The sequence below is a fragment of the Cardiocondyla obscurior genome, linkage group LG11, assembly GCF_019399895.1.
Source record: "Cardiocondyla obscurior isolate alpha-2009 linkage group LG11, Cobs3.1, whole genome shotgun sequence".
NCBI classification, from domain to species: Eukaryota; Metazoa; Arthropoda; class Insecta; order Hymenoptera; family Formicidae; genus Cardiocondyla; species Cardiocondyla obscurior.
In genome coordinates this window covers 2,349,734-2,367,474 of record NC_091874.1, presented here as the reverse complement: position 1 = coordinate 2,367,474, position 17,741 = coordinate 2,349,734, and the positions used below count along the sequence as shown (strand labels likewise).

Below are 17,741 nucleotides of genomic sequence, written 5' to 3'. Positions count from 1 at the left end.
GTGCCTATACTCCTTATCTTTTTTTTTCTCTCTTTTTTTTTTCTTTTTTTGGTAGCATTTAACGTATACGTGTAAAGCGAGAAATATAGAGGTATATGTATTAAAATGTAGATAAAAATCCGTTTCCGTTATTTTCTAATCCCCACATCGCAGTACGAATATCGTTTACATGCATGAATAAACTTTCAGCGGACCGTACCGTGCTAAATGAAAAAGAAATCATTATTATGAGAAATGCATCACCCTATATTTGGCATATTGGTTACAATGTCTCAATCTTAAAAGTAACTTCAGTATAAGTAATACTTATTTTGTTATAATAAAAAAGGCGACGGTGCTGGCTTACTACATAATGTATTGGCATCCGCTTCGTGTGGCAATCGACGATTCGATTTCACATAAAAGTGTCTAAATAATATAAGAATATACGTCTGCATCGGAATACTGAAATAATACGTCCTACTAGATGAGTCGGAAGTACGGTATTATTGTATATTCCTTACGCTAATAAGTTGACATCGGTGAAGTTAATAAATCTTGTACGTGTGCATCTTTCACAATCGCGAACGTCACGAATTGGTGCAATACAATTTTATCTGAAGAATTAAATGACCGTATAATTCGTGCGCATAAAAGGAAATAATCTTACAAGTTGTTGCACTTGTCAGTGAACAAGATTACAACGAATAAATCGCATCTTAGACATATACGACGTACAATTTTTGCGTGTACGATGCTGTCTCTCTATTAACTTTATTTATAGACGATAGGGAACCACTCGAATGTAATCGCAATGCTCGATATCTATATCTTACTGTTAGTTGAGAGCTTCGTATATTACAAAATACGAAAGAACATTCCGCACATATTTGTATAGAATACAAATAGAAATGTATATATAGAATTATTACTTAATATATGAAGCAACGTTGCTCCAGGTTTCATTTGGCCTTTTAATAATTGAAATCTTACTAGTATTGCAAATATTACATGAAATACAATACTTAATGCATAACGTCAATTCTGATACACATCTGATTATTAGTAAAATCGTTAGTAAAAGGTCGTTATCGTTGCGATATGGACTAAATGGAAATTGAAATGTTACCTTTCCTTTTATACCTCATTTTTTTTCCCCGTTTCAGTTATATAAAAATTAAAAAACAATAGGCGTATGTACTTATATACAAGTTAATATACTAAATAGTTGATAATCTGCAGTCTCTTTATTTCGATACAATACTGTGTCAATCCATGATTAAGTTTCATCGACTCTGTGAGCTTTGTGTTACAGAAAAAAAAAAGAAAAAAAAAGATTTCTCACGGAAAAAAAAATTTATATACAAAAACGAATTTTTAACCATAAAACATATTGCTCGAATAAATATTAATAATAAATCTCAGTAAATATATATAATAGAAATGACTAATGTACACAATGTAAAGTAATATAAAAAATTTTTAAGACATTTTATCCTCGAAAAATTAATAAAAAAAAAAAGGGAAGTATTTCAGAAGCTTCGCAATTTGCCGTTTGGATAAGATATCACCCTTACAGCAAGAAAGGACACTTCGTTTTAGGTGTTTTATGGAACACGCGAGAAATTAAATTAAAAAATCGCAGTTGAGATTCTCTAATAGTAAGTGTTTCAAAAAAAATTTTGAGACACATCTGGAACAGAGAGAAGCAACAATCGATTTTAATATTCTCTCGAGTCGTTCCCGCATATTCCACAAAACGCCTGAGAAGCGCATCTTCCTTTAGGAATTTTATAAAGTAAAAATTCCCGAATATAAAGACGATCATGCAGCGTAAATTCATAAACGAATATAGTCTATACTATAACATAAAGTCATAATTCTTAAGTCTCTCTATAAGATGAGAAATACATTTATGCGTCAGCCTTTTTTTTTTTTTTTTAATTCGTACTCTTCCTCTGAAATATTTTTCAAAATTCCGTCGATTATTTATCGGGATTATGTATATCTGCTTATATTACGATTATTGTTCTTGGAGTTAAAATTAAATAATAACTCACGTACTTGAACGCTTAATACAGCATAAGTGATTAATACGTAAATAAAATATGGATTTCCAAAACGTTATCATTCACCTTAAAGACGAACTACGTAAATCGTAAGTGATTGTAGCCATTAAGATTAATCTTTAAAGCCTTTTACGATAATCATAACGAGACCAACCTCTGCACCCCCTTGCTTTTAACATTAAATTCTTTAATGAATTCCTTATAAAACTAAAATATATTTGCGATAAAAAAGAAGGGGTCAGAATATTCTGATGCACTGACCGATTATACATCGGTAAAACCACGCCTTATTTCATAATGATTAATAGATAATCACATTTTAAATGTCATCGAAAATAAAATATCTTGGCCTCACAATCCATGAAAGAGGAGATGCTATAATAATATGTTCTGCAGCATTACATCTTTGTGCCTTGTCATTTGTAATCCGCTGTGTTCGATTAACCTATTAAAGCCCATGTTTTAACTAGAAAAATTAGCAGAATATACAAAACTGTTAGTGATATAAGAGAACCCGCAGAATTGTGAGCAGCTGCGAATATCGAATCTTAATAATAGCTGAATTAATTGAATTCTGAATAGATAAAAAAACATGCTGTAAGACTCAATTTTGCAAACTGTTAAAACTTCTTCATATTTTCTGCTTTCAATATTTATTTGCTAATTCCTCTAGTCTAGCCACGGGCTCCGAAAAAATCATCAAGATTAATTCAGGTAAAAGATCATATCTAAATAAAAAATCCACGCAAACATCTCGTGTTCTATTTGGCATTTATCAGATGACTTTAGATGTTGTCCTTTTATTTCGAACAAAGCGAATCTTAAACTTGCATTATTGCAAATAAATGTAACACGACACAAAGATGTGATAATATATTATTCTTGTTATTATCTATTTACATCTAAAGAATTTATACGCTCTCGGTGGGGCTTTGAAATTCTGAGAGTGCATGTATTGGATTCTGTACTTTCTTTTGCGAACCTTTACGTACTTTAGCTCTAACTTCCTCGGGTCTCTCGGGGCGCACTAGCGGTTTTTTCTCCGGGGCTTTCATCTTCCATATGACGATAGGAGACTAAATCAAATTATAATAAATTTGCATTATTATATTATATATTTAATAAATTCTTAATGATATTACGTACGAGTACGATGTTAATGCATACTTACATACTAAAAATCCATATATTAATGTAAGGCAAAAAAATGTAATAAAAAATATGGTAGATAATTAGTTTTCAAATTTTATAAATTATCGTTAGTATTAATATAATGACAGTAAATGTAAAAGTTTAATGGTGATTTTAAAAAAGAACAAATTGATTAATAAATTAAAAATTTAACTATTGCAGAATTAATGCCAATAAAACTTACCGTTACTGTGGATTGTCGTGGATACTTTGTCGATGCGACATAAGAAGCCTTGACGGTGAGCACGACGGCATTCATCAAATTTTTGGCAGCCTGTATGAGAGAGGTCGCGCTATCTAGGCCAGAAACGATCAGCTCGCCACTAATATTCTGCACATCTGCCTTCACTTTGCTCGTGATATTCATCTGGTGGCAATAAAGCGCTATGCGTTGCAAGTATGCAAGGAGATCCTTCTTCGTAGAACTTTCCGGACATTGATCGGCGATCTGTCTAGTTAATTTATCCAACTTTGTGCCTGCTTCGGAAATCTTTTTTGCAGCATTTATAACGTCCATGGTTGTCTTTAAAGGACCTCGGCCACGGGTAAAGTCCGTCATCTCCATCATGATCATGCACATATGCTTAGCGAGAACAATGATGTCGTTGCCGGCATCGTCCCACTTTGCCACTTCTTTATCAAACTTGAGCTTCTCGCTTCTGAAATACTCGACCTGCTGCAAGATTTTTTGCTTATCTTCCTCCGGCATTTTTCTCATCGCCTCGCGGGCAGTTGTAATGCCGCTAATCTCTGGATATTCGTCCACGCCGTGTTCGCCGGTCTGAGCACTGGACTTGCTGCGCGTTTCCAATGTATAGTGCTCGTCCAATTCTACATCTTCAGGGTCCAAGTCTTCGTCGGCCTGAAAAATGACAGTAAATTAAATACGATAAGAAAGAAAATAATTAACAAATTTTGATAGACATACAGAATAAAATTCTCTTACCCTATTCATGAGCACAGCTCGCCTGATTTCACGAACGCCATCGTACACAAGCCTCGACGCGTCAATAAAATCATTTTCATCCACTTCCTGCGCTGGATTACTGCGAAGTGCATTTACAGCTTCTTCTACACGTTGCTCGAAATTAGGCATCACCTGTTTCCTCAGAACCTTCACCGCCTCGAGAACTCGCTTGGTGTAGATGCACGGCTCATAATTATCCATTTCAGCCTGCACAACGTTGCATACTCTGGCAGAACGGCCAAGTATCGCGCCCGCATGTCGGTCGAGAGTATCAGCATCACCGGGACGCACTTGCAATGCTAAAACACATTTGTTAACATCATCCAGAATATGATTTTCAGAGACTGCCAGGAAATCATCGATCGTAGTAATGTCGTCCACGGCCTCTGTCAAAACGCGCATTTGATTCTCCCAAGCCTGGCGAAACACCTTCATGTTGTCTTTCGCTACGTCCGTGTTTCGCGCGGCCCACACACGCGCCGCATTAATCACCTGTGGGCATAAACTTTCGATCTGCGATGCGGCATAGCGTACCATCTTCACGCCATCTTCATTATTCGACATACTGCATACCAAATTGGCCACCTGTTCAAAGTAAAGGCACAATTAATCTTGTTACACGAGATTATTCTGAAAAACAACGTCGATTCAAGTAACGTGTGATCATAAATGCAGTCAGATAAATATTATATTTATGTAAGAATTTATAACATTTCTTTACCTCCACTAATTTATTTGCGTGCTCTGTAAAAATGAGCGCGTACTCTTCTACTTCCTTAACCCAACCTTTTTCCGCGGCTTCATACAGGGCCTGTAACGGTGCGCTGGTTTCGAGGAAACTATCCGACACATGGTCCACTACGGCTTTACGTAGTTGTCTGCGAAGATCGCGGGTCTTCCTGCACATATGATCTATCGCTCTCTCTAATCCTTCAGATTGTTCCTTAACACCCATCTGTTAACAAATATTTATCAATTAATTTATGCCGCGAGAGTGAATATCGGCTCAATTTTTATTATCTTGTACGATAATTGCGTATGCTCGACCACTACTCTCACCACCGGCAAATTGAGGTAGTAACGAGAGTCAATCGATGCCAATTCAGAGGTCCCGTTTTTCAGTAGTATATCTCGAATCATATTTAATCGAAGAACTTTTTCTTACTTTTAAGAAAATTTACTTTACCTCCAAATTAATTCCAATAAGGTACTGTATAAATTACGAAAAAAAGGGATATGTAAACTAAATTGTCAAAGTAATGTTAATAATATGAAGACAAGAATAAAATATTATTTATATTAAATTCGGATTTTTAGCAACACGATTGCAGAAAGCGATATATTTACAAGTTTTATATATATTTATATGCTACAAATTGTGCATAATTATATTCTATAGCTTGTATTTTCTACAATTATGCTAATCTATGAGCCGTCTATTACAAGGTTTATTGCGTTTAAATATTTTGTTATTTTACATATCTACAACGTGAGTTATAATATTAGTTATTTAATATCTACATAGAAAAGTGAAGGAATTAAAAAAAAAAGTAAAACAATTTGTAAGCATATAACTATCAATAATTAATGCTAGTCGTTAAATAATAAGTATGCACTGGTAGTGTGTGTAAGTTCTAGGATAACGTATATATGCGTAACACAACCCATAGGAAATGTAGAATTACTTCGCATATTTACCCGTCTCCCACCCCGAGCGCGTTGTAACTGGCCATCACCGATAAAAAGAAATCAATAGAATGAATATTGTTGTAATAAAAAGAATATATCGCATAGTATGCTGTCTAGAATTTTCTATGTATAATGTAGAGTAAAAAAACGAAATTTTTAAAGATAAAAAAAACAATGTTAGAAAAAACCGTTGTGATTTATATAAATCTAATTAAAAATCAAATAGATATCTACATTTTTTTCTTTTCGATGTAATATAAACACTATTGTATTCAGTTGTATTTTTTTCAATAATTATATTATAATCACAGTGCTACTTACGTTGTTCATGTATTCACTCAAGAGATCTTGAAGGGCCTGTCTGACTGCGTTACATTCAGCAACAATGCGTTCCCTACGTTCATCCCGAGTGCAAGACGAATCTGCCATTAATGCAGCACCGCTGATGATACTTTCGAGTCTCTCCTCGAGGCTAGGTCGCGTACGAACTTCGTTATAAGCGAGCGGTGACATCACCATTCTTTCGTCGAAGTCGTCCAATGCAGCGGCCAATTCACCGGGACCGTCGTACGGATGCTGGCTGTCGGGTGGTGTTTTTCCTTGAGCAACGTCGTTTATCGTGTTTACCGCCTCGCACACTTGCTTCAGTACGTAATCGCGATTTGCCTTGGCCGCCGCCAAATCGGGATGCTGCACGAACACCTTTGACGCGGTGAGCAGCATGGTGGAGTGCTTCTTCAAGACAGCCCGGGCGGCCGCTAAATCATCTCTAAGCTGAGGATCTTTCAGCTCGTGCTGACGCTTGGCCGCTTGATGAATTAATTCAGCGGCGTTTCTGCCGAACTCCTTGATATTCTGAATTAATTCCCCTTGCGAAGAAGCATTTTTTAGCTTCTTCAAATCATCCTCTACGACGTACAATGATTTTAAAAGCAGATGAACATCCACCATGTCCGCCAAAATGAGCAAGCGTGTCACCGCTGACAGTAAGTTCCTTGCAGCACGCACCATGTTCCCTCGTTTTAAAGATGAGCATGGATCCTCAGAAAATTCTCTATATAATTTAACGTATAACGTTAGACTGAAACAACGTAACACAATTAAATCATAAATTAAAAAAATTATTGTACCTGGCTGCAATGCTCATTGCTGCTCCTGTTTTCCTCACTTCCTCTACGGCACTTAGCATTTCCGCCGTAATATCTGGATTTTCATAAGCAATCTTTTCACCCTTCTCAATAAAATTGGCAGTTGCCTTCTCTACAGTTCCGACAAGTGCACTTGTTCTCTTTGATTTTCCCTTCTTCTTCTTGCTGGGACCCTTTGTGTTCACCAATGTAGTGACCTGGAGCACGAGTGGCTCCAGTGTCTTTTCTACAGACATCGTCCGTATTTCTAAGTTTTTGGGATCCCATTTTAAGGTGATTGGTCCAAAGTGGTCAGACATAATGATTTTATCAGTGTTTATTCTAAAAGTGCAAATAAGAAACATTGTAATTTAAAACAATCAAATTTAACAAGCAATTCTATACTTAAAACTTATAAATCAACTCTCTTTCTCTCATTTTAATCCTGAACTCAAATCATTAAAAAATTTTTTTTTTATTATTTTAAATTAGTTCACGATCCGTTATTATTTTATCAATCAAATATACAGGAAAAAAAAAATTAATATACAAATAATTAAATAAATAATCACGAAGTCAATTAACGGTTGTTTAAATTAACAGAAGCATTCCCGTTTAACATTCTCCAAACAATAGAAATAAAAGTAATTAAAGAACGACACAAGCATCGAATAAAATGCATTCAATCACAATATTCCGTACATTCCATGGGGTTCTTGACGTTTCCTTGATTTTTACAGAAACCGTAAGTCTATCGATCACTCTGCAAACAAAAAAAGCTTATCGGAGTGCGTGCTAGTGAGATATTCCTGTCACGCGGTGTTCTGTCAGGCTTAAATACCACGCTGCTCTTCGTGAGCTCGTCAGAAGCTCTCAACGTTACAGAACGCGTTTCCGCACACGGATCCGTTAACCGACAACCTCGCCGTTATCTTCGACAGCAGCATTTCGGTCGAGAACGTCGCATGCCTCCGCATAAATGGGGAAAGGGGAAAGGTACTGCGATAAAAAAAGGTGGTTGCGAAGCATCGGCCTACCTGTATCAAAAACGACGCTCCGGGGAAGCGAAAACGGATCGCTCGGCGGCTGCGGTCGCTGTATACGGCAACGGGGACAGTTGCCAAAAGTTTCCAAGGTTCTTACTCCAAAGTAAACCTGCGTGTTCGCGCGAGATCGGCCACGTGAAACGGGACCAAACGGGACGCAGCGCGACAAGCCCGAGCCAGCGCTGTGTCACCCGCGCTTGATGTATCACTCCGTTGGCATTCGCCGGATTCGCCTCTCTCCGGCCTCCTCGCCAGCGGCCCCGCCGACGTCGTTATTTCCGTTGGACCCGACGCGCGATCGGCGGCGGCACTTGTAGAGCGGTCTACGCCCGAAAGCTTGGAGCGCGTTTCGATGCGTCGTCCGGGACTCAGAGAGCCCAATTTGGAATCGCGGCTTCCACGCGTACACATGCAGAGGCCGTGTCCGTGTGAAGCCAGCGCTTCAGCTACCGTCGGATAGAAGAAAAGGCCAGAGCTATAGGCCAGAGAAATCTCAAAGAATTGTCGGGAACGGGATACGCTTTGATAGGGTGTAGCCCGCAAAGGCAGTGAAAAACACCTTTATATATATAATATATGGCAGTTTATTCATAATATTAATTACAAAACATAATATAAATTACAATCATTACAAAATCTTTTACTATAGCCTATAAAAATATAAGAATTCTTTATATTTTTCTACAAGCAATCGAATACGATTTAATTTTTCGCATCTTCGAACTTTCGATTAATTTACGCGCAAGTCAGGTCCAATAAAAAAATCCAATATTGGAGCTTGTTTCACGTGGAACATCTTTTCTATTCGGCCTATGGTTGAATGAAATTAATTGGAGCCCAAGTCGCGAGCGACACGCGATGTTCAATGAGAGCTTCGCTTTCCTGTAGAAACAATAGTTTCATTGGACACCGCGCGTCGCTCGTGACGTAATTCAGGTCACGCAGGCCGCCACGGAAACCCGCCCGGTTGCAAAAGTCTCGGGCGACCTCGGGTGACCTCGAGCAACGTCGGTGAACCGAGAGGACCCTTCGTATCCTTCGATTGCTTCGGAGTCGTCGCGCACGCAATCCACGCCAATCGCACCGTTGCTCGTCCGCTGGTGCTATCCGGTGTCGCCGTCTCTCGTCCTCTTTTTTTTTTTTGTTTGGTTACCGCGCGCGTGCCGTGTACGTTAAGCTTCTCCGCTGCGCGAGCATCAGCCAGGGCGGGTAGGTATCATGTCACACGGCGGTAGAAATGAGTGCAGGATATACGTGGGCAACCTGCCGCCTGACATCCGCACAAAGGACATCCAAGATCTGTTCTACAAGTTCGGTAAAGTTACTTTCGTTGACCTGAAAAACCGCCGGGGGCCGCCTTTCGCTTTCGTTGAATTCGACGACCCAAGGTAAGAGCTCGCCCAAACCCACCGCGAGCGTTACACGCGTTATTTAGTTATTCCATTCACGCATACACACACGCAGCTCGCCGTCGAGTCTCGGCTGCGCCGAAATTGGGCTCGACGTCGGGCTAGCTTATCGCACGGGGACGACAAATCCCTGCGCGCGATGATATCTAAAAAAAAAAAAAAAAATAATATCTTATCCGAGTGGCGACGCAGGAAGCGATTACCGTTACCTGCGACAAATGATGAAAACAGCTTTTACAAAAGCAGAAATAAAAGTATTTTTCTTTCTATAAAATTCCCGACATTTAACGTTTGTCAAAAAGAGTTAAAAAAAAAATTGGAAATATATATGCATCCCGAAATGCATAACATTAAACACTTTTTTCAAATCTTTTCGTTGCTTCTTGAATGTAAAATATATTTCTCCAGAATTCCAGATGGAATCCATTTTGTATAAACATTTAACAACATTATCTATTAACTTGTATTTAATATATTTAAATTCTTTCAGGTTCGTCGTTATACTTCACAAGTAAATGTAATTGCAAATTAACATAGTAGCATATATATAAACTTCTTTGTTTCGCAGGGACGCTGAAGATGCAGTACATGCGAGGGATGGTTACGACTACGATGGCTACAGATTGAGAGTCGAGTTCCCGCGAGGTGGTGGGCCCAGTAATAATTTTCGTGGTGGACGTGGAGCCGGGGACAGTGGCCGAGGTGGCCGTGGCGAAATGAGCAACTCTCGTGGTCGCGGCCCGCCTGCACGACGATCGCAATATCGTGTGCTGGTCAGCGGCCTGCCGCCCTCCGGCAGCTGGCAGGACCTCAAGGATCACATGCGCGAGGCTGGTGACGTATGCTTTGCAGATGTTTACAAGGATGGAACTGGCGTCGTGGAATTTCTGCGACATGACGACATGAAATACGCCGTAAAGAAGTTAGACGATTCCAGATTTAGATCCCACGAGGTATGATTCATTGTCCTGACGGCAAACGTAGCGCTAATTTCGGTATGGAGTTCTGTAAATGAGCATACAGTTGCTCACGTGCTTGCAAGTCACATCGTGGATCTGTTACTTTAGTACGCTTCGATACACTTTAATATTTTATTGTCGTTTAATTTAGGGTGAGGTAGCTTACATCCGTGTGAAGGAAGATCACAGTGGTGGTGATAGAGGACGCAGCGAAGATCGAGAAAGGGGCCGTACCCGTTCACGAAGCTACAGTCCACGGCGCCGTGGCTCTCCCACTTACTCGCCGTTACGGCGTAATTATTCGCGATCAAGATCTCGTTCCAGATCTCGTTCGTACGACTAGTATGTACGTATGTGTTTCACATGGTAATATAAGTACAGGTTTATATTAATATTTGTTCTTTACCATGTTTCATTATTACTGATTTAAATTTCACTCGGTAAAAATTTCCAAATCCAGTCCAAAAAATGACAGAATTTGTATAAAAAGGTTTAAATTAATTTCCTAATCTTGCTTGAATTTAATAATTGATTAATTGATTGTATTGTATATTTCTGATGTATTTATAATTAGAGCACGGTTTATTTCGTACGTATGTCACGATTATTCTTTAAGTTCCTTCATTTCAAAGTAAGCATATCTTATTATTCGACCCAGAAGCAAATTAATTTAGCGATTTCATTTTTAATCGTTATTCTAAAAAAAAAAGTTTCCTAGTATTGGACTAATGGAGACAGTTATATGGAATATAATATTTGTTGAATTTTGCCCTCAAAAATGAAATCGTGCTCGAAATCATGTGTAACTGTTCATCCAAAACTATTGGATCTAATTTTCTACATTTAAACAATACATTCCTCTACATATTTGCCAACCTTTGTCATCACTACCATTTACGAAGTGTGTAACAATTTTGAAGTATTGCTAAATCTTTCTAGAAATTAGACCTAAATTTTCAATTCTTAGCTATCAATTTATTCTAGCTTTAAACTTAAATGTAAATAACAAACCAGTTCGCCAATACTTACGATAAATACGTTCGATTGACAATAACTCATTATTTTTTACAGATGTACATTTCTGTCAGTATTGTTATATAACAAGTACTGGCTACTTCAATGCATTATTGGATATATTGATGCTTATAACTTGATTTATATTTGAATATATTTTACATGGTAGTAAAGTATAAAACTTTAAATTTGCCTAACAAAAATTACTTCTTGATAATCTTTCTTAATTGTCACATAAATTTACTAACATTTTTTTCATAATTATTTATATATTTAAGACAATTTTATCTTATATTCTAATAAAAGTATTAAACTTTATCATACAAAAAGACGGGAATATTTGTACTAGCACATTTAAATACACATTTTATAGACATTAATGAATAAAAAAAAACAAGGCTTAAACTAATACTTACTTTAGCTTAAGATTCCTTGCTTTTGTCATAAATTTTCAAGTATCATGCAGTAATTATCATTATAATACAATAGATACTGCATATCTCATTGCCCGAAATGATATACTGCATAATTAAAGTGGAACATTTATTGTCAGTGCGTCATGTGTGTCAAAAGTCATGCGTTACTGCATTGTTCGTAGTTTCCTAACGCTTTTAGCATCAATTTTCCACTACTAAACTCTTGTCAAAAAATCTGTAATTTAAGGAAAAGTACTATAAACTAATACACAATATCCAAAATATATATTCTGTATACATGCGTCTTTGATAATATCGAATAAACTGCTTAGAGTAGCATGCTATGTATGTATATTCATCTTGCAAAACGTATATATATATATATATATATATATATTTTTCTTTTTGTATAGAGTACGATAATACATTAACTTTAATGAATAACATGTACATAAAGATAAATGCCTCAAGATTGTTCACACGAATCACTTAAACAACTTATCAATTAAATCGAAATAATTTCAAACTGAATCAGTAGTGATGACAATATTTCGCGCATATATGTATAATGAAATATATGTAATATTTATTATACACTACACACATAATTATATTGGCACAGAAACTTTCTTTTTATCACTTCCATACAATCTGATTAATTCACTTTACAATAACACGCAACTGTATATGACAATAGACCTTGGTAACCTTCGATATTTCACGGATCATATCCTGATTTTGCAGATTGCGTTTGATGTTGTTTCAGTATAAAGTATTTAACTTATTTAGGTCTTTAACCATTTTTGATGTGAAAGTATAGAGCATTACGTGCTCGCACACACACACACGAACACACACATTCTCTCTCTCTCTCTTACACACACACACACACACACACATATATATATATATAATCTGAACATTTGCAATATATCCAGATTACAATAAATCTTACTAATACACGACAAACTCAGCGAAATGCGTTGAATGAAATAACTGCTAATTGACATTAATCTTTCGCATTTCTCTGTTCATGTGTTTTCCTTTCTTTTATATTTGCAACGGTCACGTAATTAGATGCATTTTTATAAATTCTCATTATATCCCGTTTGAACTGACACACGTTTGAAAGGAAAACATTGGATATCGTGTATTTTATACTATTTTTGCAAATTAACCCTGTGATCTAAATTTGTTTTTCGTTGTATAAGCATTTTCTTTCGAAAAAAAAATGCAGCATTTAAAATCCTCTGTCGTACAGTCTTGTATTATACAACACAATTTTCTATCTTTGTACATCACGGGTATTACATTTGCATTAATAGATATATAATATTATTTTACATTACATAAGAAACTAATGTATTTTTTCTTCTTTTGTATATTGGGATTGTAACACAATGAATGAAAAACTGAAATCAACACGATCTTACTTCTTGGATGGATATAATACACATTCGCTTGGCGTTGGAATGAGATGGATTGCGTTTTGGAGGATTTGCGATATGGAGAGCATAAATTATAAGAGGATTAAAAGACATAGAGAAATGAGAATAGCGAAACGGGATAACGGGATTTCAAGAGGAAAATTCAGGATCAGGAGAAAGGATTCTCTGTTGCTGGATCAGGAAACGTTGGCAAGTCCATTACGAGGAGGCGATGCATACAGATAATATTTCTTTTTGAAACTAGTAAAATCCTAGTTCGAGACTAAAGATTTTTGTGTGTCGCTGTTTAAAAAGAAAAAAAAAAAAAAATCCGAGAGTGGAACACTTTCATTACATTATGTGCTTATCAGGATTAAAGTGCTTCAAGTTGAGTTTTATTTTCGCGTGTCGATTTAAAACGAGAGTAAAAAAAAAAGCATTCCGCGCGTTTATTAATTTATTTCTTATGTAGTCAAACTAGTAATGGATTGTCAACTACAACTGGATTTTGTCGGAAGCATTTGGTTTGGCAACTGAAGTTTCCTGAACTTTAGTGAAGATTAATTTCTCGGATCACTCATTGAGGACGGATTTTCGACATGTTCATTCCCTTCTTGATACAACTGTCGGATAATATTAATACTACACTCAATTTTGTTAGCTGTCACACGTACGATATGTTTCACGCTTAGTGTTAACTTAAAAGGTGGAAGTGATTCTTCGGAAAGACAGTCGCATACCTAACAATCGTACACTCGGTAACGTCGGGGATTTAAAAATTCAGTCGTAAAGGGAAACCGTGTCCTCCGATAACTACGGCTGGCTCTCTCGACCGATCGTGATCGTAAAGTGCATTTTTTTCTCGCGCACGTTGTAAGCCACAGTGGAAATCTTCAGGATTTAACTGACATAAAACAAGAGGATGGTACATTTGAATAACGCAAGCCTGTCTGTCATCTTGACGGGAAACCGGCCTCATAGATTTTCGAGGAACTCCGTACGAACGTTACGGCGGACAGGACGCTTCGGATGTATTTGGATTAGGACGCTGGGAGGATTCGGAAACGGGATAAAATTAGTATGCATGGACGGATATTTTTGGATAAGGATAAAAAATTGCCTGCGCTGCGTATTCATCGGATCGTGTGCGAGCGGATCACTCGGATTCATTGAGGGAACGATACGCGATGTGGAAGAAGGATTTGGAGGCATGGTATCGTTCGCGCTTCATAGGGTTCACGGATTTATCTCCTAGGTATGAGATTTGGATCAATTGTGTTTAGCGGAGTCAATTGACAAGATAAATTGGATATCATTTTTCTCACGGATGAGCTAAAATGTGGATGAGACGCTCGCTTGCCGTTAAGGTATTTGTGCATACAGTTTATACCTGAAATTCTATCGGTATTTATTTCTGCATGCTCTCTTCGAGTATATTCTTACATTCGTTTTTTTTTTCTTTTTTTTTCTTTTTTACATTTATTTTTGTCACCCATAAGACAAACGCAACTTAGTAACACAATACAAAGCCTGCCTCGACGAAAGTCATAAAACTTGCATTAATAATCGACTCTTCCTGTGTTCAGCTTTATTCTTGTTGCTACGAAATTTGTCGAGCGCAACTTGTGGGACAGATCTCGCAGCAATAACTAGTTGATAACAGTTCTGGCTTTTTTTTTTATTTAATTAACATCACAGATAAGTATGTTTTTAATATTTTGTGTGTCATTTCTGTGTTATCATATTAACTATATTGTTCTACAATTAATTGTTATAGAAACGTGTAGCGATAAGGAAATATAAAAAGCGTCGAATCTACAACGGTCTCACTTAATGTGTATTTTATCCGCAAATATTTAAAATATGATTGTTAAAATTGATAGCGACGGTTCCTCTGTTGCGAATATTTTGTTATATATTACATACAAGTTTATCATCGCATAATTTTAATATTCCGCGCGTTGTACATACCTAAGTATTTTCTGCGTTATACAGAACATACACTTCAGGATGTGCTTCACCACAACTAGGCACTAAATATAACACCGAGTTGCTTCACACTTTTATTAAATAGGATTCTCCTAACGTGCCGCTTTTTTGCAAACTATTTTTCTTAACACAAACTTCCCTTAAAGTTCTTATGAACTACTGGACTGGTGCACTGGATGACGAAAAAAAAAAAATAAATATGTCAAGCATGATATTGTTTTTTTGTACAATTTCTCCTCGAACCGCCTGCGAATAAATTAAATTTAAAGTTGTGTCACGTACGGATTAATGTCTTCTTGGACTTGTAAATGAAGAAAATCGTGACTACGTCTTTCTCGTGTAAGTATTATACTTGTTAAAACTCTGTATTATTCGCTCGTCTTATTGTCATACAATGTGCGTTTTTTCGTAGTTCAAAGGTACAAAATTAAGCACGCATCCATGTGAAAGATTTAAATTACACTTGTATCAAATAAATAGGAATAAAGACGCCGGAATAATCTGAAAGAAAAATATTAAAGCAGTGATGTTCATTAAAATTTGACGTTGTTAATGAAAGTATACTAAGTCGATCTGCTGAGGAAAGGATCGATGTGAAAAATCTCGTGCACGCTACTTGGACATTACAAATACTTTATTTGATTTGGGCCATAATATGTGTTGCAAATACTACAACATTCATCCTAGACGACTTTGTCCGACGCTGGCTCAAATAATTTCCCGGATGGGCGTAATAACAAGATCTTTAACGAGCACGTTCTCTGGAGTCTGCAGCGAGTAAAGAAGAGCGTCGACCACGTCTTTCGGTTTCAGGGCCAACCGTGAATTTTCCTTCGGTAACTGCTGGGTGATTTCGGCCTCCACCAAATTCGGCGAGATGCTCTGTCGAAAAAATAGATTACGTTAGCGAAAAGAAAGTCACTTCGCGAGAGTTCAAGAAGAACCAAATTTTCAGCGACCATAAAGTAGAATGCTAAGTAGTTACAATTAAATAAAAATGTTACTTTCTTTATTGTATGCTGTAACGTACGCGATAAATATATTTATTTGATAAAACGTTGCGACGCGAAGCGAAGCGAAATTACTTACAATCACTTTGATGCTGGACTGACTCTGAGCCAATTCCAGACGAAGGCACTCGGTCAACACGGCTAGCGCGGACTTGCTGCAAGCATATGCTGGGGAAATGGGCCGATCGGAAGCAAGAGGCAGCCACTTCAGACCGCATATGTCATTAATGTTAATGATGGAGCCATTCTCAATTCCTAGAACATTAATTGCAAGCATTGTTAGACGTAAAAATACTCTTTTTTAATTTTTTTTTTTTAATCTTTAAGTACTACCTTTGCTCTTCAATAATTGCAGAACCTTTTTGGTGATTAACGATAAGCCGAGCACGTTGACGTCGAGAATCTTTTTGAGCTCCTGTATACCACCGTTGATGCTGGACCAGTTCAGATTAATGCTGGCATTGTTTATCAGGATGTCAACGCTGCCCAGATTCTTCTCTATCCATTCCGATGCGCTCTCGATCTCGTTCGGAAGGCTCAAGTCGCATTGAAGGGGATAAAGCTTGCCGGGTTTGCCTTTCAGCTCGTCCACGAGTGCCTGCAAGAATTAAAAAGATTATTAACAAATAAAAATTTATCCACATAATTATTATTGAATAGTTCATTAATTGTACACAAATTAATTGTAATTTTCATAAACTCGGCCGAGCTTAAATGTACCTTGAGCTTGTTTATATCACTGGAGAGACCGACGATTTTGAGTCCCTTCGATACTAATTCCTCCACGATCGCGGTACCGAGCTCGGAGCAGGCGTCCGTGACTAGAGCAATTTTGTTCGATAGATTACTCATGTTGAATGCTTCGCGCTAGCTCGAGACAAAAGGAAATCGTTGCTCGCTGCGACGAGAGACTTCTGCGGGATCCCTCATCCCTGACACCTTTTTATAGCGCTCTGAAGACCTGGACCTCGATCGTGAGGTCGCGCGCAATCTGCATCTAGTTCGTTGTCTTCTGAAGATGATGTATTCCCGTGCGGATATTGCACGTCGCTCGCGATATTGCGACTTGTTTACAGCGCATTTTCGGCCGAGAGAAGTGCTTCTCCCCTTCAAAATCTAGCACCACGCTCGCTCACAGATAAAGCGTATCATTGCTGTTAAGATTCGTGCTTGCGGACGTTAATTTATCGCGGAAACAAAATATTATTAATTAAAGTAAAGATTAATTAAATGGGCATATTTTATACAATGTTAATAAAAATTTGCACAAGAATTTTTAAAGAAGACGATAAAATATCCGAGAACAGTGAGAATTTTGTGATATTCTTGCCAGAAATGTTGCGTCACATTTTACAGAGAATGTGAAGCGTCCCTCACGAATCATTCAACAACTTTATTCTCAATAATAGCCTTGGATCTTGAAAAAAAAAATATATATATCTTTTTGGT

General features: G+C 37.2%; 3 protein-coding genes across 5 annotated transcripts; 1 reads left to right on the top strand and 2 right to left on the bottom strand.

Annotated features, from left to right (window-relative positions):
* Positions 1 to 222: 222 nt before the first annotated feature.
* Alpha-cat (catenin alpha) lies at positions 223 to 8,322 on the bottom strand. 3 transcript variants are annotated; one of them, XM_070663548.1, is made up of 7 exons: positions 8,060 to 8,322; positions 7,026 to 7,364; positions 6,217 to 6,949; positions 4,928 to 5,161; positions 4,186 to 4,791; positions 3,424 to 4,101; positions 223 to 3,124 (listed from the first exon to the last, which is right to left on the bottom strand). In XM_070663548.1, exons 2-7 carry the CDS (start codon positions 7,340 to 7,342, stop codon positions 2,960 to 2,962), a joined length of 2,733 nt encoding a protein of 910 aa, XP_070519649.1. In that variant the 5' UTR covers positions 7,343 to 7,364; positions 8,060 to 8,322; the 3' UTR covers positions 223 to 2,959. The 3 variants fall into 3 exon arrangements, with proteins under 3 accessions (XP_070519649.1, XP_070519650.1, XP_070519648.1); XM_070663549.1 differs by lacking the exon at positions 8,060 to 8,322 and adding an exon at positions 7,725 to 8,030; XM_070663547.1 differs by lacking the exon at positions 8,060 to 8,322 and having other exon boundaries at positions 7,026 to 7,715.
* A 798-nt stretch (positions 8,323 to 9,120) lies between these two features.
* Positions 9,121 to 13,288, top strand: Sf2 (splicing factor 2). The gene is made up of 4 exons (XM_070663294.1): positions 9,121 to 9,456; positions 10,046 to 10,430; positions 10,588 to 10,782; positions 11,508 to 13,288. Exons 1-3 carry the CDS (start codon positions 9,287 to 9,289, stop codon positions 10,777 to 10,779), a joined length of 747 nt encoding a protein of 248 aa, XP_070519395.1. The 5' UTR covers positions 9,121 to 9,286; the 3' UTR covers positions 10,780 to 10,782; positions 11,508 to 13,288.
* Positions 13,289 to 14,741: 1,453 nt separating this feature from the next.
* Positions 14,742 to 17,633, bottom strand: LOC139106476 (farnesol dehydrogenase). Its single transcript, XM_070663295.1, has 4 exons — positions 17,013 to 17,633; positions 16,626 to 16,890; positions 16,372 to 16,547; positions 14,742 to 16,164 (listed from the first exon to the last, which is right to left on the bottom strand). Exons 1-4 carry the CDS (start codon positions 17,142 to 17,144, stop codon positions 15,991 to 15,993), a joined length of 747 nt encoding a protein of 248 aa, XP_070519396.1. The 5' UTR covers positions 17,145 to 17,633; the 3' UTR covers positions 14,742 to 15,990.
* Between the last annotated feature and the right edge of the window lie 108 nt (positions 17,634 to 17,741).